At 29.4% G+C, this 24,128-nt stretch overlaps 2 protein-coding genes across 2 annotated transcripts; both read right to left on the reverse strand.

Annotated features, from left to right (window-relative positions):
• Window positions 1–11,242: 11,242 nt before the first annotated feature.
• LOC101222229 (alpha carbonic anhydrase 7) lies at window positions 11,243–14,051 on the reverse strand. The gene is made up of 6 exons (XM_004139505.3): window positions 13,887–14,051; window positions 13,163–13,380; window positions 12,515–12,724; window positions 11,993–12,157; window positions 11,826–11,879; window positions 11,243–11,658 (listed from the first exon to the last, which is right to left on the reverse strand). Exons 1-6 carry the CDS (start codon window positions 13,975–13,977, stop codon window positions 11,569–11,571), a joined length of 828 nt encoding a protein of 275 aa, XP_004139553.2. The 5' UTR covers window positions 13,978–14,051; the 3' UTR covers window positions 11,243–11,568.
• Window positions 14,052–19,149: 5,098 nt separating this feature from the next.
• Window positions 19,150–22,203, reverse strand: LOC105435272 (alpha carbonic anhydrase 7). Its single transcript, XM_011655629.2, has 6 exons — window positions 22,042–22,203; window positions 20,578–20,795; window positions 20,234–20,443; window positions 19,737–19,901; window positions 19,574–19,627; window positions 19,150–19,424 (listed from the first exon to the last, which is right to left on the reverse strand). Exons 1-6 carry the CDS (start codon window positions 22,130–22,132, stop codon window positions 19,335–19,337), a joined length of 828 nt encoding a protein of 275 aa, XP_011653931.1. The 5' UTR covers window positions 22,133–22,203; the 3' UTR covers window positions 19,150–19,334.
• Window positions 22,204–24,128: the final 1,925 nt, after the last annotated feature.

The raw sequence follows: 24,128 nt of genomic DNA on the forward strand, positions 1-24,128 counted from the left end.
ATGAAAAGAAAGAAAAATTGTAGAAGAAAAGAAAAGACAACATAAATACTTTTTAAAAAATGCAGAAGAAGAGAATGACGATGATCCGATGAAAGAAAAAAATTGCAGAGGAGGAAAAGAAAAAAATTGGAGCAGAGAAGAGAAGAAAGACGATGATAAGGAATGACAAACCTAAAGTTTTTTTTAAAAAAATGATTAGTTTCATGTACTTTTTTATTTTGTTAGACGGGTCGTAAATATTTTACGAGTATGTTTGATTTATGAAAAATTTTCTTATTTTATTTCAATTCAATTGCATTAGGAAAAAAAATCAGTTATATCTATATTTCCTAATTTTGTTAATGTAACCTTTACATTTGGGATTGTGATATCCATATATCCAAATATGCATTGTCATATCCATTTATCGAATATGCATTGTCATATCCATATATCAAAATATGCATATACCTTCTTTAGTTAAAGGCATTAAATATTTCTCTATTATATAAGGGTTTGTGTGAAGAGATATAATATAAAGTTATCAACATCAAAACAACTACAAATAAACCCTTAAAATTAGTTATGGCTGCAAAGTTCTCTCTCAAGTTCGCTTTCTTGGTTCTAATGGTTTTGTTTGTACACGTTGTTTCTGGTACAACCTCAACTTTGTCCACTCTCTTTTCATCAACTTTATATGGCTTACAATTATTTTTAAACGCAACTCTTTCACTTTTTTACTAATTTAATCTTAATACTTTGTTTTCCTTTTGTTATTTTCTATTCTTCAAAATAATATAACTTGTTTCTAGACAATTTATGTATTGAATTTTCACATTCGTATTCTAGCTAAAATTTCAAAAACAAAGCAAGGTTTTTAAGATCTATGGGCTCATTTGATACCCTTTACATCATGGTGGATAACGGTTTGATTTTAGGGTTTATTATTGAAAATTAAGTCATGTAAATACCTTTTTCGTTTTTTATACATCTTTACTTTATTGTCCTACCTTTCACCAATGTTTTCAAAAATCAAACAATGTTTTGAGTAATAAAAAAAAAAATTGAAAATTGGGATTTTGTGTTTTTGAAATTTGGATTTAACTCATTTTACTTGAAAAAGTTGATAGTAAACTAAAGTACGAAAAGTAGTTCCCACAGATTGCTTTTATAATAGAAATTAAAATATCTTATATAAAGGTAAATACCGTAATTGAAATATTCGAAGAAACAAACCTAAATTTAAAAGTAGTAAAACTAAAAATGATGTATTTATCACACATGACCTACTTTATTTTTAAATTTTTAGTTATGAGTTGGTTTATGATCTTAATTGTTCAAAAAGTAAAAGATAAAAAATAAAATTGTGTTATCAAAGGAAATCTTATTAATTATATATTTTGTTTATGTATACTGCAGCGAGCAAACCGTTAGATGGAAATGCAAGTTATCTTAAACAAATTCAATGCAAGACTCAAGCTGATTGTGGTAACCCTAAAAAGTGTTATTGTGATAGTTTCTCTGGTCTTTGCTTTTGCAATAGTAAGTTGTTTAACGCCAACACCGATCAGAAGATGAATTATCACAAAGGAGATCAAAACTAAAGTACCTCTGAAGGACAAATAATCAATTAACTGTTAAGCATATATTGTTTACAACTTGATGGTTGTGATGATATATATGATGTTACAGATATTACAAATTCGATCAACTACCAACTTTATTACTTTTCGATTTTATAAGAGTTCAAAGGAATAAGATTATGACCCAAGTTGGAGTATTTCCGAGTACTATTACATGTTTAATTCTTGTGTCTTTCATTATTACAAGTAAAATTACATTTATTGATGCTTGCAAAATTTTAAATTACATAATGTTCTTATGGAAAAAATGTCAACTGCATAATATTTGAGTATATCAAGTTTTGTCATAATTTACTTGATGTGAAATTTTAAATGTCAAGGATAATTTATAATGCAACAAAGGTGACCGATTGTAGCTTAAAAAAAAATGAACAGTTCATTTGAGGAAAGATGTGATTATGAACAAACTATGGTGTAACCATGTTTCCACGATCAAGCTTAATTATATGTTAGGCAATGCGACCGTACCTATCGAACCAATACAATAACACACTAACAAAATTTCTCTCTTATTCAGATTCGTGGTCAATTTCGTTTGGAGTTCTAAAGAGCTAAGGTCATCATCATTGTAACATTTAGATAAATTTTGGGAGTTAATTAATTATCTTATTTTTGTTTAATAAGATTTAATTTATTAGGCATTATTCCGAAGATTAATTGGTTTTGGGGAATAAGATTATAATTTAATAATGAAACATTTTATCGGGTAGTCAATCATACATATGTTTAACCGTATATAACTGTCATGAGTGGATGGTGTATAAGACAACTTGACGTCAATAATGCTTTTGTTCATAGGAATCTCTTAGAAAATGCTGAGTAATCAGTCTGTGGTTTGTCACCTAGGAATGACTTTATATTATGTTAAAACAAGCCCAAACATGGTATGAGAAACTAACCCCTAGTTTAAAATCATCTTTATTAGTTCTCATATAAAATCATTCTTCCTACTATATACTGATTGATTTTGATTATCTCATTTGTTATGGGCAATTCCACCAAGGAAATAGATACTCTTTATCAATAGCTTGAATAACAAATTTGCTCTCAAACATCTTACCTCACTTCACTACTTTATATATGGGTGATGAAGTCTCCTACCCAACCAAAGGAGGTTTGTTTCTTTCTCAGTAAAAATATATATATATCTGATTTTTGCTGCATAAAATAAAAATGTTTGAGGCCAAACTGATTGCAACTCTAATGGTGAGTGGTCCTATCTTATTTGCACGTTAACTTGAAAAGTTTTCTGATAGATACTTATATAGAACTGTTGTTGGTGCTTTACAATATGTCCCTCTCTCAGTCATCCTGAAATATCTTATAGCGTTAACAAGACATCAATTTATGCAGCTCCATAAACTAACTCATTGTTAATTAACTTGTGAAAGAATTCTTATAGATATTTGAAAGGAGCTAAATCTCGTGGCTTATGGTTATGCAAATCTAATAATCTAAACTTAGTTTGCTTAATAACAAATTTAGGGTACGAATATGGTAATTAAGAAAATTAAGAAAAATATTGCATAATGACAAATATATATGCATCAAAAAATATATTAGTTCAAACACAACATCACAACTTAAATTATTGATATGAACGTTCAATCTAGAAAGCTTCTTTAATTCATTGTGCAATATATATATACGCATGAAAAAAAACGTGAAACATCACGATGGATGCTAAAATTATTGAACGAATACCATAAATAAGATTATTTAATAAAATAAATTTATAAAATTTGTGTATTGGATCTACGTTATATTTTTTAAAAAAAAAATATCACAACACTACTATCATAATCCTTCTCCCAAACGCATACTATCAAAATACTACCTATCATATAATTGTTCTCCTCAACGCATACTATCATAACGTACGCTAAGACTATTATAATATTAGGATTATTATAACACTAATCATATCATAAATTACTTCTTCCCCAAACGTCCCCTTAGTCTCTGTACCTCCTTAAGTCCACGAGACCATTTACAATTTTTTTTTCAAATTAATTATCTCGAGACTACATATAAACTAAAACTTGACTTTCTTCAAACATTGACCATTAATTTATTTATTTTTGCAATCTTCTTTTTCTGATGAGTCGTTCTCACATCAATGATAATGTGCTTTTTGTCTTGTTTAAATTTGAATGTTTGAGCGATCCTTATTTTTTGTCCTCTTCTTTTGATAGCTTTTCTCAATTTTTACACAAAATTTCAACCGTATCTATAAAACAATAATAGAAAAAAGAATTGATAACTTTTATTCAAAGTTGTAGAGTTTTCTCAACTACGGACCACCCTCTTTATTTCTACAAAGGAAACCGTACGGCAGCTTTTTGTTTCCAAATGTCATTTAAATATGTATGTATTCATATGTACCTTTCCAATGACTCACATTGCTCTTCTCCTTTTCTTCAAACTTAATTTATATACCATAGCGCCGTTTTAATCTTATTAGAATTATGAGTGATAAAAGAAACTACGTGCAAGTTTTAATCTTATTAGAATTATGAGTGATAAAAGAAACTACATGCAAGTTTTAATCTTATTAGAATTATGAGTGATAAAAGGAACTACCTCAATTATTATAGTATGAGCGATAAAAGAAACTATCTCATTATTCTAAGTGAACTCTCACAACAACGTTAAGAAAAATAATCTCAATTAAACAATTTGAATAATAATCCTAAGAAAGTTAATTAAAACATATTTAGCTTGAAAAATTTATATCATAGATCAGGAAGAAAGAGAGTTTGTTTCTAACTTTAATACTTCGAAATCTCCACATTCTTATTGATAAAATTAGATTGAGAATCTTAAGATATGCATAATAAAAACAAGATTACAGAGAAAAACACAGAACTTGAAAGAATAAACACTACGGAAACTTCAATCAAATTCGAAGTTTTCTTTTAAAATGTCATCCACGACTATTTATATAAAGCCCCAATCATACACCCCAATGCGATGAAGGCCCTGCAATGAGGATGATGCGCAAAGAGGCTTCTATATGGTAAAACGTGATTTAAGGAAGGACTATGTGATGACAGGTCTCTACACGGAGAGGATTACTCATAGTACAAGTCGACAAGCTAAGATACTTCACCTAGAAACAATGATCTTCACTTAGAAACAATGATGGGACCTAGATGTCCATAGGTCGGCGATTGATTTGACTCAGTTGTACGATTCGAATTCAGAATTAGGGATTGACAGTTCCACATTGCATTTTTCCATTGGGTCACTTCTCGCCGCCGGTTAGAGAAATCATTTCGACATAGAAAAACTTGTCGAATGAATCTATAAATAGAGGAATTTGGGTCATTTGAGGTTGCTTTTACCTTGATTTTGTTGAGAAAGAACTAGAGAAGTATCCAAAGGATTTGAGACATAGAACGAGCCAATTTCTAATAAGGATTTCAAGAAGAATAAGGGAGACTTTGGCCTAGGAAGCTAGTCGACTATGACTGTCAGTGGTTCTCCTTACCAAATGTTTCCAAACAAAAAAAAAGGTTTGTAAAATGTGTTTGAATCCTTAGTATATTATTTAATTTTAAAATCATGAACCATAAAATTTCCATTATGCTTTTCCACTTCAAAACATATATAAGTGATTTATAAATAGAAAAGATGTATTTGTGAACGACCTTCTAGTAGGAGCAATGTCGTGGAAGTAATCTTTGAGTCTGATGTTGCATTATGTTAAATGCGTTGAGATTAATATTGACGTCATGTCTTGAAATGGTGACTTCTGAAAGATGCATAATATCGTTAAAGTTGAGATAATTAGATGATCTTTATACCCTATGTAATAAGATGTTGTATCCTTGTTGTGTAACCTAGGATAAGATGTTCTATTCTTACTGTGTGATCTGGAATAGAATGACATATTCATGTTGTGTGATCTTGATTAGAATGCCTCATACTTGTTGTGTGATCTGGTATGGGATGCCATTTTGCTTGTTATGTGATCGAGCATGGAAATTGATGGTACTCGTTAGTGCAATGAGATTTCTTCACATGGCTACAACTTAGCAAAAGAGTGTGGGAAACACTTGAGTTAGAGAGAAAGTACACAGAAACACCTAGTAAAAGACATATACGATGCGACAAATTGTGAAATATTTGATTTTGATTTTGCTATAATGCATGTGTTCTGATAAATGATTATGTGACGAAAAGGTGATTTTGAGACTTAATTAAAGTATTTGATTAATGTTCGATTTAGGAAGCTTCTTTAATTCAATGTGTAGCATATACGCATGAAAAAAAAACGTGAAACATCACGATGGATGCTAAATTTATTGAACGAATACCATAAGTAAGATTAATTAATAAAATAAATTTATGAAATTTGTGTATTGGATCTACGTTATATTTTTAGAAAAAAAATATCATAACACTACTATCATAATCCTTCCCCCAAACGCATACTATCATAACACTACCTATAATATAATTCTTCTCCTAAACACATACTATCATATATAACGTACATTGGGAGTACTATTATAATACTAGAATTATCATAACACTAATATCATAAATTACTTCTTCCCCAAATAACGTTTCCTTAGTCTCTATACCTCCTTAAGTCCACAAGACCATTTGCAATTTTTTTTTTCAAATTATCTCGAGACTATATAAACTAAAATTTGACTTTCTTCAAACGTTGACCATTAATTTATTTTTGCAATCTTCTTTTTCTAATGTGTCGTTCTCACATCAATGATAATGTGCTTTTTGTCTTGTTTAAGTTTGAATGTTTGAGCAATCCTTATTTTTTGTCCTCTTCATTTGATAGCTTTTCTCAATATTTACACAAAATTTCAACCGTATCTATAAAACAATAATAGAAAAAAGAATTGATAACTTTTATTCAAAATTCTTGAGTTTTCTCAACTACGGACCACCCTCTTTATTTCTACAAAAGAAACTGTATGGCAGCTTTTTTTGTTTCCAATGTCCATTCAATATGTATGTAGATATGTACCTTACCAATGACTCTCATTGCTCTTCTCCTTTTCTTCGAACTTAATGTATATACTATAGCTCGGGTTTTAATCTTATTTAAATTATGAGTGATAAAAGGAACTACTTCAACTACGTGTGAGAACATTCATCCCAGCTGAACTCTCACAATGATAATAATAAGAATAACCCCGATTAAACAAATTGAATAATAATCTGAAGAAAGTCAATTATAATAGATTTAGTTTGGAAAATTGATATCGTAAATTAGGAAGAAATGAGAGCTTGTTCCTAACTTTAAGATTTCAAACTCTCTACAATCTAATATATAAAACTAGATTGAAAATCTTAAAATATGCGTTCTAAAAATAAGAATATAAAGAAAAAAATAAAGTTTAAAAGAATAAAGTCCAAGGAAAATTCATTCAAATTGGAAGTTTTCTTTTAAAATGTCAAATTACATAAGTATTTATGCTCGTTCAAATGACATGTTATATCCTTTCACCTTATTATCTAAATTCATCTAACCCACCCTGCCAACTACATCATAATATAAAGGCATGAAATTAAATTGGTACATAATTCATTAAAATGTAAATGAATCTAAATATTTTAGATTTATTATGACTTTTAGATGAAAAGTTGTGTTTTGATATACATGAACTGATGCAACTCGTCAACTGAAGTTTAGCTTGAGTGCTACTCGTTTAATGTTTGATCTAATTGTTAACAATTATAATTTTTTAATCATTCTTCCATTCTTTTAGAAGATTTGTCCTCGAATCTTAAGGGTCTCTTTGTAGAGCAAATTTGTAATCATTGTCTCGAGCTTTGGAAAGAATTATAAAGCCTATTCATTACCTATTATTTTACTTTATCAACGAGGTCTCTTGATTTTTCCATATACTCCCTCAACACATTGTTTCTTTGAATTCATCATTGGATCATATGCTGAAATTTATTTTTAAGTGAAAATTGTAAATATAGAAATCAAACTCAAGATATATATTTTGGATATGCTCATATACGACCATACAAAATAAATTATAAATATAGCAAAATTTTAATTCAACTTTTGATAAAGTTTATCAATGTTAAATCATCTAACTAATAAAGCTATCATTAATGAATTTTGTTATACACATTTAATTATTATAGCCATGCAAATATTATCCATGGTAATTATCCTATTTTATAAAGCAAAGGTTCAATTGAACTTCTTAGACTCTAATATTATTTTATCACTGTGAAAGTTATCTCAAAATTAATCTATATAATGAGAGAAATTGTTCATCTATCTAATTAAGGGTGTGTTCGGGATTGACTTAACACATGCATAAATTATTTAAAATGAATCATATCCCCTTTCTTGTGTTTAAAATATAATTACTATTAAACCTACAAAAAATCAATTATAAATTTTGGAGTTTGAAATAAAATTAGTTAATGTATCAATTCATTTTTTTCAAATTAAGTTGAAATAAAAATAATATTTTAAAACTAAAAACATGTGAAGTTTTTTTTTACTTTATTAAAGAAATAGTTATAAAAGCAACCTCACGTATTAAAGAAATAGTTATAAAAACAATCTTACCTAGAAAACCAAATGTTGAGAGATAAATTAAATAACTAAAGAAATAGAGTAACTATAATAAATAAATTTTTTAGAAATAATAGCAAATTATATAGAAACATTTTTTTTCAAATTGCAAATATGACAAAGTCTATCAGCTATAGACTTTTATAGAATTTTATGGTTTATCAGCGATAGACCAATATTTGAAACATGATCTATCAGTGTTATAAATTTTTATCATTAGTAGAGTTTTACAGATTTTACAATATTTGTAATTTTTTTTAAAGTGTTGTTAAATATATGTTAGTATTTTGAATCTAACTATTATATTTGTAACTATTCCAATTTACGTGAGCCCTAAGTAAAACATAAAAGAAATCATAAGTTTAAAATAAAAACTATTTATCAATAATCATAACATTTGCACTATCGTAGGCCTATCTTGTCACTCGCCAACTTTTCTTTATCTTCACCTGAAAAATAAACATGGAAATGGTGAGTATATAAAATACCCAGTAAAAATCCTACTAGTGGACCTATTAGATGAACGGTTAACTTTCTATTAAGGATACATCATGTGCGATAACAGTCTAGTGACTCGTAGGAGAACACATCAGTCATAAAAGGTTTTTCATCTTCTTCACTAAGATAACAATTGGTTGCATGCCTTAGAAAAGTCTATTTGGCAAATCTTGAAGAATTAAATGACGATTTCTTTTCCATCAAGGTTGAATTGGTTTCAATTTCAATTTTGGGTAAGTTAATTTCGGAGAATTTTTTAACGATAACCAATTGTTAATTTTATTAATTAAGATACTAAAATTTTCTTTCATGATTAGGATCGGTTTAATTGGAGAATTTTTAGTGTCAACAAAGAAATATTTTTACCTAAGCAAGTAAGAGATTCTACTACTAGACCTTCGAAAATAGATTAAAAAGCTTGCATGTATTTTCTATTATGTGCTGAATGGAGCTAAAATGCATAATATGATTGATAAAGATGATAGGTTATTACTATAACCTGATGTGTTATGACTGATGTGTTATGATTGAGGTATGTTATGATGCATGGTATGCTCATTAATAACATGATAAGGATTTTATGATTAATATTCATATCATGTGAGAATGTTAATGATATTATATGCTATGGACTGTGGTGTTCTGTTAATTTTATATATTGGAACGTTCCTATATGGGTCATCATGCTTAACAGGAATGTTAACGTGACAAAAATTATAATAGACTTCTTTTCTTTTTCTTCATTCCTTCTTTTTTTACACTAACTATTCTTCTCTTTTTGTGGACACATACTTTACTCTTCGTTTTTTGTTAAACCTTGATAAAAGTGAGTTGCTACGCATTGAAGCACTATAAGGCAATTTAAGTTTAAACCTGAGAAGTTGCATTTAGGTGTTAGAGGCCTAAAGTTTTAATTTATTGTAAAGAAAACATGTATATTGTATCTGGAACACATGTTACAAGTCAATAAAAAGGAGTTCCTTTATTATCATGCGTTGAGTTTTCTTATCGCTCAATAGTTTAAGGGTTTAAGTTAGAACTAGGTGATAAAAAGCTAATGTTCAAGGTTAAGAGTGAGTGTTCTGGCGTTTTATGGTTGAGGCATCATGATTGCTCAAGTCATGTCTGTGTGCTGCAATGCGAGCTGGTTCAGGAAGCGTTGCGGAGTGGGGCATGACATTGAGAGGGTGAAGAGCAACGTTTCAAGAGAAGGGATTACGAGAGGGAGAGGAATAGAACATGCAAGAGGAAGAACAAAAAAGATCTAGACTAAACCTCCAAAGATTTTTCTTTTCTTCCATTACAAGAGAGGAAAAGTCAAAACAAAGATGAAAATATAGTGGAAGATGTGGGCGACAAAAGAAAATAGACAATCAAAGTTAAGAGGATGAACAAGAACAATGTTTTGAGAGAAATGATTACTAGAGAGAGGGATTGAACATGCAAGAGGAAGAACAAAAAGAGATTTAGACTAAACCGCAAAAGACTTTTCCTCTCGTCCATTACAAGAGAGGGAAACTCAAATCGAAGACAAAAATATGGTGGAAGATGTGGCTGAGGAAGGAAAGCAAGCAATAAGAGTTGAGGGGGTGAATAACAATGTTTTGATAGAAAGGATTACATGAGGAGGGGGAAGGGATTATGAGAGGGAGAGAGAAATAGTGTCACTATAGAGAGAAGAGGGTTGATGAACAGTGAAATGAGGGCTTATTTTTTAAAAATAATCCTAAACCTCAAATTTGTGATAGTTTTTTGCCTACATGTGGAGTCGGCCAACCAAACATGAAATGAGACTTACCATTCAAATTTATGTTCCCTCCATAAAATATTTTATTTCACCATTTTGAAATTGGAATTTTTTTAAAAATATAACAAGTTAAATATTTACACCATGTAGAACAATTTTGAAAATAGAAAAAGTCTACAGGCCCACAATGAAAAATATCAAAATACTCCAGTTAACACACGATTAATCTACACACTCCCGAGTAACTTTTCTTCTAAACAATCATGATACACGATCATGTGCATAAGATATGATACATAATTATGCAATTCTTTTTAACGATGGAAAAAATGTTTCATGTAATTCTTCTTCTAAACGATCATGAATATATGAATGTGATCATGTAGGAAATAATACATGATCGTATAGTTCTTTTTAACGATAAAAAAATGCTTCATGTAATTCTTTTTCTAAAGAACGATCATGATACATGATTGTGTAGGAAATGATATATGATCATGTAGGAAATTATACACGATAGTGTAGTTCTTTTTAACAATAAAAAAAATAGAAGAAAGCTTAAGAAATTTCTCTAGTATCGATCAATAAAAGTTATTTATCTTCCTATAAAAGGAGAAGAAACTAAAGAGATTAAATATAAGGAAAAAAATCATGATCAATCTAAATTTAGGGGATGATCAATTTGTCTTGTATTTAGCTTTGCAATGAATTCACCTACCTTTGTTTTTAAAGTTTAAGTCTTTAATACTTTTCGAGTAAGTTTGAGATTGTGATATACCCATTTATACCATAATCAACTAAATAAATTTTTGAAAATCCAATATACTAAAGAAATCTTTTCAAGAATAATAAAAAGTACAAACTATTTAAACTCTAGGACAAAAAACCACTAAAGGCGACATAAACTCATTACACTTGATTTTGCCATCAAGTGTAAATAGTTTGTTCATTTTGCCATTTTTTACAATTCCTCTATATTTTAAATAATGAAAAAACATTGTTGAGTATATATTATAAAAATCATAACACATATGTATATCATATATATAAATGGTATATATGATAATAACCATATGATATTGAGAAAGAAAAATAATTCTGGTATGTGTGTGTCTATCAATCAATCATTCTGCTCCCTCTATGCTTGCTTTGATTCGAAGTTGAACATTTCGATTGTTCAAAGGTTGCAAAGGCCTTGCATTAGTTTCCGAGTCCTACACATATAAATCAATTTTCAACTTCCTTATATTATATCTTAAGACTAAATTTTTTTAGCTTTATGCATCATATCTTTTTGATAAAAACATTATATTTGAAACTAAAGGTGTAATTTAACTAGAATTGAAAGAAGTGCTGTTTTAGATGAAATTATCTCACTTACATCATGGACGGCTACACGAAGTAAGTTTACTTGTTCGGGTGTAACAGTCCTAACCTGAAAAATTCATAAGAGTAATTTAGACACAAAAACAAGATACCTTATCAAAGAATGGTCAAGCAGCAGCTTATACATAAGATTGGAAATAGAGAGGTTATTGAAAAATATACCTTCCTGACTATGGTCCAAAGCACATTTTGAGAACATGGAGGAACTGTTAAAGAGCCAATATATCTATAATATAAACTGCTTCGCATCTTTAACAGCGATGGATTGACCATGTTCAGTAATTTATCTCTTTGTGTACCTGATATTTCTACCAAATGTTGTCTCATCTAAGAAGGAAAATAAATAGTACAAAAGTTAGACTTTGTGAATTAGATTATATATTTTTAGTATCTTATTTGAAAAAATTGAAAAGAAAATGATTGTAAAAGACAAAAATGTTGAAAATATTTACAAAATATTATCAAATTTCATATTGTACCAATCATGGACTCATATATAAATTTTGTACAAAATTTATGCAATCTAACTTCTAAAAGAAGTTAATCTGTCATACCAATTTCTTTATATAAAAAACAAATCGATTTTAAAGTATGATTACCTATGTTTTATTAATAGAAAGATGCGTGGAAAAGAGAAATTATGATCTTTAAAAGGGTTGGTGGTTAAAGGTTTTGAAAGATTACCGTAGACAAGAAGTAGTCAGGTTGTCCAATATTATAGAGAATTCCAATGACAGCAATCTTTCCTGTTTGGCTTTGGTGAACCAAATGAGCTTCTAAAGCAAACCTTCTTCCATTGATAGTGTGTTCAGATGGTGAATGCCAATGAATTTGTCTTAGAAAATATCGAGTTCTATTTACTTCCATATGTCCAGCTGCACTTCTCCATTTTAACTGCATGCATTCATCACAATAATATACATTTATATATTAAAATCGTTTTTTTTACTCTAAACATGATAACCTTATGGATTTTTAAATATGAAGCCGAAGCAGGGTTTAGATAAACGGTATAACCTGTGATATATATGCTAACGGCATTTATTCAAATTTTGACCGATCAAGAAAAAAAAGTTGTAACGTTGAAAGTTTAGTTGAATTTTTTAATCAAAGTGTTAACAGTTTTCTCGTCTATATATACGACAAACATATTTGAAATCTTTTAAAAAATATTATTTAAATTTGACGAAAAAATATATTAGTAATTCTAGTTAAATGTTATCATCATGTTGCATGTAATAATTTTGGAAGTTTGCATCAAACATGATTTAATTTTAAAAAATTATATGTTTTTAATAAAATAAAAATACTAAGAAATGTTATTCTTGTTACCATTATATCATGCCCTCTATTCTTAAGAGTTGCATTTGAAGATCCATAGTCGATTTGGAAGTCCGTAAAATGCGACACAATACGAACTCTTTGGTTCAACAAATCAATAGGAGATTGCATTTGTCCAGTGTTACAGTTATGCCATTCTGGTCTAAGATCTCCCCAATGTATAGGTCCTCTCGTTCCATTTGTGTTATAATCAAACTCTCTTTGATTTTCTACATGCAATACCAAAGAAAAACAAATGGGTTGGTAAGTAAATTCCTCCACAAGGCATTGAAAGTCAAATTATTTATTATTCCATTGGAGGAAAATCAAAATCTTCAAATTAAATGCAATCATTCAATCAATTTTTTATTTCCTTTTCCAGTTGACTTTCATTCCTGATCATTATATTCACAGATTGATTATATTGAATAACTTTGCGAAAAAGAAAAAGAAAATAAATATACATGCATTAACTTTATAACAAACTTATAAATTTCTAACAAAAAATTAAGCATAATTTGTTTCCACATAATTAGGACAATTTTAGAGACATAATTAATAACAAAAGTAATAACTTGACAAAATATTTTTTTAAACAACATGAATTGAAAGTGTTTATTTTTAAAATTTACATACAAATAAAAGGCCAAACCCGATTAAACTTTAATGTAATTGCCCGAGAAGAAACTAACTCTAAAAAACAATCATATTAGAAAGAATAAGCATGAATCCCTACCAACTTCTTGTGACATTGCAGGCCATGAAACCAAAATAAAAGCAAAGAAAAATGAGCAAAACAGCAGCTCAAAACTCAGCTTCTTCATCATCTTCTAATTAAAGACTTTGATTTCTTCTTTGTATAACCAATCAAACCCAATCTTCTTTTGGTTTGTGGGTTTTTTAGAACAAAAAATTTGGTATTTAAAATGCCAAAACTTGGAATTGTGAATGGGAAGATTCTGAAACTTCTGAGTTTGTTCCATAGTCAATTTCAACGAAGTTTGAAAAAGAGAAAGAAATAAGGCAATCAATTGTTGGGCCAACCACATCATCACATATACACATAAATAATTAATGGTTCTTAGAAACAAAGTGCTGCCGTGGGATTTCTTTTACAACTACATATATATAGGTGTGGTCCTCTTCAAGATTCTTTAATTTCTACCTCGCGATGATTCGAGATTAGTACACATTTGTGATAAGTTATTTTCATCTGTACAACTTGTTTGTTAATTATTTTAGGTGACTTATTGGCTACTTTCATGCACGTAGCATTTTTTGTAATCAAGCTATGACGGTCGATAAAAGGTTAGTGATGCATGGTTGAGATTATAATGACGTCTTATGACCGACATTGTTGCTGAGAGTACCGAAGTTGATAATTGATAACGGACATTTATGTTTGACACTTTTTTTTTTTGTCTTACCAGCCCATTTATATAGGTGCACCTTGAGATATTATAATATTAAGTTTGACAAACTATGATGTTGTATTATTAAAATATTAACTATTAAAAAAAAGGGTATTTTGAAAAATAGAAAATTTGATGAACTATTTACGTTTTATAGAATAAAACGGCCAGAAACAAATTTAATTCACTTGATTTTTCTGTGTAGTATAAATATTTTGTCAAATGTTCTATTTTTGACAAAATTTCTAAAAAAACATATGTGAATTTATTATTTAAATATTTTAAAAACATAGAATTATTGAAAAAGGTCCCTTGGAGTAAGCATCACCAAGGAAGTCAAGATTATTGAAAAAGGGCATTTTCCATTTGATGTGGCCCTTCCAAACTTTTTGCACGCACCAATCAAGGCGTTTGTATGGAGGAGGTTTTTCAGAGGAGCTTCCAATATTCGATTGGAGGTTGTGAAGAAATTTTATGATAGAGAATACAATCCAACCAAACACTACACGATAGTGGAAGGCGAGAGAGTTTATTTCGATGCTAAGGCCATAAACTCATGGTACGACCTGCCCAAAGATGCTAAGGCTTTGGGGTAGGTGTTCAATGATGCTGAGATTCTTGGGTAAGTATTAATTACCCAACCTTTGAAGAGGTATAGGCCAGGGAGGCGTTACAAACTATCGTGTGGCCAGAGGCGGAGTAAGAGATTAATCACGTAATAGTTAATTGGGAAGTATAAATTGTATCCACACCAGCAAATTAACTACTAAGGCGAGCGTGTGCCTATTTTTTTTATCAAGAAGAAGATACTTTCCACGCGTCATGATAGCACCATCACTTTGAAGTATTCAATGTTAGTCTACTGCAACATGAAGAAGTTGACGTTTAATCTTGACGTCGTCATAAGAGAAGTCATCCTCGCTTGGATGGAAATACCCAAAGGCGGCATGCCCATCCCTTCAACCGTTGAGGCTCTTTGTTTGCAAGCCATCCCATCCTTGGAAGCCATCTCACAAGCCAATCTACCGGGTGGCGTGTTAACGAAACAACCCTCAATCGCATAATAACTCTTCATTAGAACAATGATGAAGAGCACCGCTTGAAAACTAGAGGCTAAAGTAAAGGCTTGGATGACACAAACGTGATCTCTCTGCCCCCCACAACCCCTTAAAAGGAAGGTCGCCATTGTTGTGTCAAGCTCTAAACCCGTTAAAAAGAAATCTAGATTTGATGCGACTATTGACCTTAAACCTCTCAAAGTCATTGCAATGATAGTTATTTGTTGTCATAAAGTAAAAATTAATAACATTTATTTTCCGTCATGAAAAAACTTATTGTGATGGTTTTTTAAAACTGTCATGGAAGGACTTTCCACAATAGACGATACTATGACTAAAAATAACTGTCACGGATTTTGTTCGCAACATAAAACAACTGTCATCTTAGACCATTTTTGTTGTAGTGTTGCTTCTTCCACTAGTACAAAATTCGGTTTTAATGTTGGTTTGCAACCGACATCTATAATTGTGTTATTAAAACTCTTTAATATTGGCTGGGCTTTGATGTCGATTTAAAACCGACATTAAAGAGACCAACAATTTGAACTTAAAATTGACATCATAGATCCCCAAAATGTTAGTTTAAAACTAACATTAAAGCCTTATCTTTTGGGTCCATTTTTACAAATTTATTTTTATTAAATTGTTGCATTATTGTCCATTTTTTATGACACAAAAGAGTTAAAAACCGACATTATATGGGTCCATGTAGATAAATATTTTTTCTTATGCCAACAAATAAAAATAATAATATTTGTTTAGAAACTATAATATTTCTCTTTTTCACGTGTATATACAAAATGAAATCTTAATATTGTGTTTATATATACATTCTACAGCAGTACACGAAACAAAATCCTAGTACCAAACTTAAATAAGAAATCCTAAATATATTCACAGTCTTCAACCTTCAACGATTGTTTAGCTAATTTATACTCAATTGTCTGGCTATCTACATGATGACTTAGCTATTTATAATAACAAAGAAAGTGATCGTTTAGCTACTCCAACGACAAAGAAAGCGAGAAGTTTAACTATTGAGTTGACTAGCTAAGTACCATTTACGAGAATGGGAAAAGTAAAAAAAAAGAAAAAAAAAACTTTCATATGGATGAAATGAAGATGCTTGAAGCCTGTAACCATAAGAAGTTATGTGAGAAATATCAATATATATATACCTCAACATAATAGTGCAGCCAATGAAACTGTAAGCAGTAAAGCTTCACTTCCCCCTTCATTAAAATAGCCTCCAAAATCATAAGGTTTAGCGAGCTAAATTAAACAAAATTAAGGGCGAGGAAAAATAATACAGAAGAAGTACTGTTAAATAACAGACTTCGTAAGGGCAGAATCAATATCCAACTTCATCATCAAGTAATAAACCACTATTCTTTGCTGCAAAATAAACGCAACAATCCATTCTTAAAAGTTAAAACTATAAACACAGATGATATCAACAATCCCAAGTCTCAGCTATGTTATATGCCATGTCCAATCCTTTTACTTTAAACTAAGTCATTATGAGCTTAAGCTTTAGCATCAGGTTCCCTGCTTGAAGTACCAGGCTCGTTAATAGGCCCTGCAAGAAATGTTCTATCGACTTTTTCACCTTCTTTACAAACTCCAACTTAAGCTTCACATCATGATCATGAGCATCTGGCAAAGTCAATTGTATGAAGCGTTACCTGAAAAACTAACTGAGTTAATCGCAATGCTACTAGTAAGTGAAGCATTAACTTCTTTTCCTCAAGCTTATCGTCACTAAAAATCTTCAGCCTTTCCTCGGCAGCCTCACTGGTAAGACCCTCTTTGCTACATCTCAGATTTTCATAAAACCTCTTTAATGGGTATATTTTCCTGCAGTTAAAGAAAATGAGAACGCAACCAAAACAAACAGCCAAACACCAAAATGGCTTCATGTCTATATTTGCAGATCTTTACAAATATTTTCATCGAACTTTACAAAATTTTCATCAAACTTAATACCAAAAAAAAAAAAAAGATAAAAAATAAATAATTCAACAACACAGAGTTCGCAATCAATCTCACTAAACCACTTATGTACAGGGATGGGTATACTTTTCTAAACTTACCAAATTTACAGCATATTATTAGTTCTATATATATATATTTCTCATTGAGCTCTTTTCTAACATATATACCACCGAATAAATATAAGTGATATTGAGATATAAGCTTACCTATATACTAGTTCATATGCCTGGACATCCTTGCATTCATCAACATCTGGACATGAATGATGAGCAAGAGCATGAACCAAGTATGGTAATATGTATTCCGGATAAGCTGTAGCTGAATTGGTTTCCGATTGCATTGACAGGTCGTGCTTTATCTTGGTGATGCATTTGAATAATGTCAGCAAGATTTTGTTTCTTCTGTTAACTCAAATAGCACATGAAATTAACAAAAATTGAAATCCTAGCCAACCGAGGCAATGAGATGCGTATTTTCTCTGATGAATGAAAAGACAGTTCAAATCATGTCTAGTTTAATTCCTCACCAAACTCAGATGGATTGGAACCATTTATGTTAAATAAGAATTCACATGCATCTTTTTGCAGCCAACATTCAATCTTTGATGAACTTTGTTCAAGAATACTTTTCCCAGCTTGAGGAAACGTGATCTACAATATACCAGAACATGCAAAAGCACCAGTTAAACTTACATTCACAAATAAAACCCTTCTTTAGCATGATTATGACAAGAATAAGTTTCCATACTACCTTATATGAAATCAGACCACATCAAGAAATTAAAAAGATCTAAAAATGTGGCAGTTTGAAAGACAAACTTTCTATGGACTTGCCTATGGTGTTTTTATGGTTAAGTGAAAGGTACTAATTGTATCTTTATCATCCCATTGCTTAGATAGTCGAAAAATAATTTCAAAATAATAAAATTTTAATTTTTGGGTGTTTCATGTTTATTAATTAACGTGTTTTTATTGTTATTATTTTTGTTATCTCAATTTATAAAAATTGAGGCTTTATAATCACACGTGAAAATAATATGAACCATGGACACAAAAATTCTAATTTAATGAGAACAAATTATACTTAAATTATAATCAACCAATTAACGATTTATATTTTAATTGACGACCAAGAATTAATGGTTTGAACGGTATAAAAATATTAGAAAAATTTTTAAAAATAGCAAAATAAATTAAAATGTTTATAAACTATAGCAAAATTTTAGATTCTATTACTGATATTTTTCTATCACTATAACATATGAATGACTATCAGTAATAAAATTTGCTATAGGTTGTAAATATTTGGTAAAATCTACTGTTTTCTAAAAAAAATCATAATATTAGATTGTTCTCTCATCCCCGTAAAGAAAGATTCATTTATAAGAAAAGAGACTAAAGAGATGAAACATAAGAAAACAATGTGGGAGATCAATTTGTCTAATATTTAAGCTTTGCAATATGAATTCTTTAATACTTCCCTTGTAAGTTTGAGATTGTGATGTACCCATTTATACCATTATCAACCAACTAAATTGATGAAAATCCAATATATTGATATAAAGAAAAACATTATTGAGTGTATATTATAAAAATGATAACACATGTGTATATCATATATAAATTAAACAAAGAAACAAGATATGTATGGTAATAACCATACGATATTGAGAAAGAAAAATGAAGAAATAATTCTGGTATGTGTGTGTCTATGAATCAATCATTCTGCTCCCTCTATGCTTGCTTTGATTCGAAGTTGAACGTTTCGATTATTCAAAGGTTGCAGAGGCCTCGCATTAGTGTTCGAGTCCTGCAAATATAAATCAATTTTAAACTTCATTATATCTTGAAACTAACAAATTTTAGCTTTATGCATCCTATCTTTTGGATAAAAACATTAGATGCAGAACTAAATTTGTAATAAAAGAAGATTGTTTTAGAAGAAGTTATCTCACTTACATCATGGACGGCCACACGAAGTAAGTTTACTTGTTCGGGTGCAACAGTCCTAACCTATAGAATTTATAAGAATAATAATTTAGGCACAAAAACAACATATCTTATTAGAGAATAGTCGAGTAGCTGATATAAGATTGGAAATAGAGAGGTAATTGAAAAATACCTTTCTGACTAGGGTCCAAAGCACATTTTGAGAACATGGAGGAACTGTTAAAGAGCCAATATATCTATAATATAAACTACTTCGCATCCTTAACAGCGATGGATTGACCACGTTCAATAACCTATCTCTTTGTGTACCTGATATTTCTATCAAATGTGGTCTCATCTGGAAAGGGAAATAAATAGTACAATTCTTAGAACTTTGTGAAATAGATTATATATTTTCAATATATCTACGTCGAAAAAATTGGAAGGGGAATTATTGTAAAATACAAACATGTGAAAATGTATACAAAATATTACCAATGATAGACACATATTGTACAAATTCATGCAATCTAACTTCTAAAAGAAATTAATCTGTCATACCAATTTTTTTTATAAAAAAAAGATCGATTTTAAAGTATGATTACCTATGTTTTATTAATAGAAATATGCATGGAAAAAAGAAATTATGATCTTTAAAAGAGCTGGTGGTTAAAGGTTTTGAAAGATTACCGTAGACAAGAAGTAGTCAGGTTGTCCAATATTATAGAGAATTCCAATGACAGCAATCTTTCCTGTTTGGCTTTGGTGAACCAAATGAGCTTCTAAAGCAAACCTTCTTCCATTGATAGTGTGTTCAGATGGTGAATGCCAATGAATTTGTCTTAGAAAATACTGAGTTTTATTTACTTCCATATATCCAGCTCTACCACTCCATTGTAACTGCATGCATTCATCACAATAATTAATATGTCTATATGTTAAAATCTTTTTTTTTTTTTTTCATTCTAAGCAGGATAACGTTAAAGATTTTTAAATGAAGCCGAAATAGGGTTTAGAGATGTTATTCTGGTTACCATTATATCATGTCCTCGATTCTTAAGAGTTGCATTTGAAGAGCTATAGTTGATTTTGAGGTCTGTAAAATGAGACACAATACGAACTCTTTGGTTCAACAAATCGATAGGAGATTGCATTTGTCCAGTGTTACAGGTATGCCATTCTGGTCTAAGAACTCCCCAATGTGCAGGTCCTCTCGTTCCATTTGCATTATAATCGAACTCTCTTTGATTTTCTAGGTGCATACCAGATAGAAACAAATGGGTTGGTAAGTAAATTCCTCCACAAATATTGAATTCATATTAACCGTTTTTTCATGGATGAAAATCGAAATCTACAAATTAAATGCAATCATCTAATCAGTTTTTTATATTTTTCATTTGACTTTTTTCCAAAAAAAAAAAGTTTTTATTATTTTTCCTTAGATAAGAAATTTTCATTTTTTTTTGTTAGAAAACAACCGTTTTATATTTCAAACATAGAGTTCTATATTCATTATAAAAAAACTAATAGCTAGAAATTTAAACATCAAATTTTCATATTCGAATCCATTTAGATCTTTTAGTTATAACTATCTTCGCTTAATTTCATTAAGATCAACTATAATTGTCGATATAAAATTATTTCTACGTAAATATTATGAAAATTTTCTTAAATGAGCAAGGACTGCTTGTATTATTAGTTTATGTGAAAATTTGTTTGTGTTAATCTTTTCTAAAAATTATATTATAAATTTAATTTAAATAATTGTCATTAATATTAGATTATTTGCACTTAAACTAATACACATGAAAAATATACACTTAAAACTCTCGGTTAGTATTGGTGCTTGTGCTATCAACCTCGTAGTTTCTCCTACCTCACAGGTTAACGTAATAATTTTGTAAAAGTGAAAGAAAAAAAGAGAAGACTTTTATAAATTTCTGTAAAAAGCTATAAATACCAAATATTTACAAATTATATATATATATGATATACTAAGATAAACTATATTTATATGTGTTTATAGACCATCATTTTGTTAGACACATATATTGGTCCGTTACAAATAACCATAGATAGATTACACTATTTTATTATATTTATAAATATTATCAGCTATTTTTTCCTTTAAATACTTTTCTTTAAAACTAAATACTATGAAAAACTGACCAAATATTATAAGCGTGGTTAGAGACAAATTGAGACAAATGTTATTCTAAAAGGAAACTTAGATCAAATTAAAAAATAAAAATAAAAGAGACAAAAATGCATGGTTGGTTCTCACATTTACAATCTATATGACTTTTAAAGTTCGAAAATAATAAGCATGGTTAGCCCCTCTTAAACTATTTTTTAAAACATCCTGAATTGAAAGTGTTTATTTTCAAATTTTAGAAACAAATAAAAGTCCAAACTCAATTAATCTTTCATGTAATTTGCCTTAAAAGAAACTAACTCTAATAGAACTCATATTAAAAATAACAAGCATGAATCCCTACCAACTTCTTGAGACATAGCTGGCCATGGAACCAAAAGAAAGGCAAAGAAAAATGAGCAGAACAACAGATCAAAACTCAGCTTCTTCTCCATCTTCTAATTATAGAACTTTATTTCTTTTCTGTATATAATTTCTTTGTATAACCAATCAAACCCAATCTTCTCTTTTGGTTTGTTGGTCTTTTAGAACAAAAACTTCGGTATTTATAATGCCAAAACCTGGAAGTGTGAATGCAAAGATTTTGAAGCTTCTGAGTTCCTTCCATAGTCAATTTCAACCAAGTTTGAAAATAGGGAGAAATAAGGCAACCAAATTAATTGTTGGGCAACCACATCGTCATCACATATACATAAATAATTAATGGTTATTAGAAACAAGATGCTGCCGTACCATTTCTTTCACAAACTACATATATAGGTGGTCCTTCAATATTCTGTCTACCTCGCGATGATTCCAGATTATTTCATGTTTGTGATAACTTATTTCTATACGTACGACTTATTTGTCGTTACTTCAAATGATTTATTGGTTATTTTTATGCATGTAACTTTTGTTTTATCATGCACTTACCATTACAAATTAAATCTTCTATGTCAATAAAAGCAAATGTGTGTATAGCAATGACGGTGGATAAAATTAGGTTATAATGATGTTTTGTGACCAACGTTAGTTAGCAAAGCTTACCAAAGTGATAAACTAACAGACGTTTAATATGCGACACTGTACACATATTTTCCTTACCAACCCATTTATATATATACACACACACCATCACAACTCTACTTATCGACAATGAATATTATGATATATAAATTTAAGAAACTATAATGTAATATATTAAGTTTTTAAAGTTATGTGAATGTAATATTATTTTCACTATTCTTTACACATGGAATATTATTGTTCCTGTTAGAAAAACTGTATAATTTTTTATTTACATGAAAGATCGTATTTGAAAGCCGTATAAAGGATTTAAATTTCGCCCTTTGAGCTACTTCAATTTTGTGACACCACACGATTTTGGTCTCTCTTTTAATGGATCACTCTAGGAACTTGAACTCAACTCAAGACATCCTCTCTCTCTATCTCTAGTATGAAATTATCTTAAATAATGGATTGAATCAAAAACTTGAGCGAATAGATAATGATAAATTTTAATATATTATATCATCTAGCACTTTAAATTTTTGTTAGGAGAATTATTTTTAAGTAAAGTGTTTAAGATCAGTTTGTGAGCTTTTGGATTTATTTGCAGTAGTTTTCCGTTAGGAATGGAAGAACTTAAGGTTGTCTTGAGAACTCTGAAATTATAATTTTGTTTAATTATTTAATTTGAAAGGTTGGATTGAAGAAAATATATATTTTTCCAAATACTCCTTTTCAAATCAAACATTTATGCATAATTCCTTTTGTGTTTATGGGAGTGCAGAAATAGTCTCCTCTCACACTTCTCTGGTAAGCAAACAATTCCATGGTTTGGGTAAATATAAGCTTTATACTTTGCAATATATATAATTTCTTTTTAGGCAGAATTCATTTATTTTAAGTTCTTTCTATTGAAAATTTGTAAAAGATAGCAAAATCGACAAAACTTCATAGAAAAGTAAGTATAATAAATTTTTTGTCCTGGACTTTTTTGTTATTTTTTTAAAAATTCCTTCTTTATTTTGTACTTAAACAAACATACCCCATTTGTTACCGTCTCTTAGGAAAATAATTATATGAGCCTCCAAATAGAGAATAAGTTCTCAATCTTTGTATTCTGCAGGTGTGTATATATACTGTTTAATGTACATTGGCTCAACAATTTGTCATGGTTTCTTTATTATGAGTTCAAGTGAATTAGTTAATTTTTCTGTTTGATGAAATCTGAGTTATGTATATTAAAGGAATTGATATTTTATTTTGTGCATATATATATATACAGGTAAATGAAAAAATATTTCTATTTTATTTCTCACTCGTGTTTTTTCAATAAGCAAAACGATGACAAACATTGTCTCTTACCAAAAAAAACATTAAAATGTATGAAAGATACAAAAGTAAAGGGTAAGAAGAGGCCATAATACAGAGATAATGGATTATAAG

Source organism: Cucumis sativus, chromosome 1, assembly GCF_000004075.3.
Source record: "Cucumis sativus cultivar 9930 chromosome 1, Cucumber_9930_V3, whole genome shotgun sequence".
Taxonomy (NCBI): Eukaryota; Viridiplantae; Streptophyta; class Magnoliopsida; order Cucurbitales; family Cucurbitaceae; genus Cucumis; species Cucumis sativus.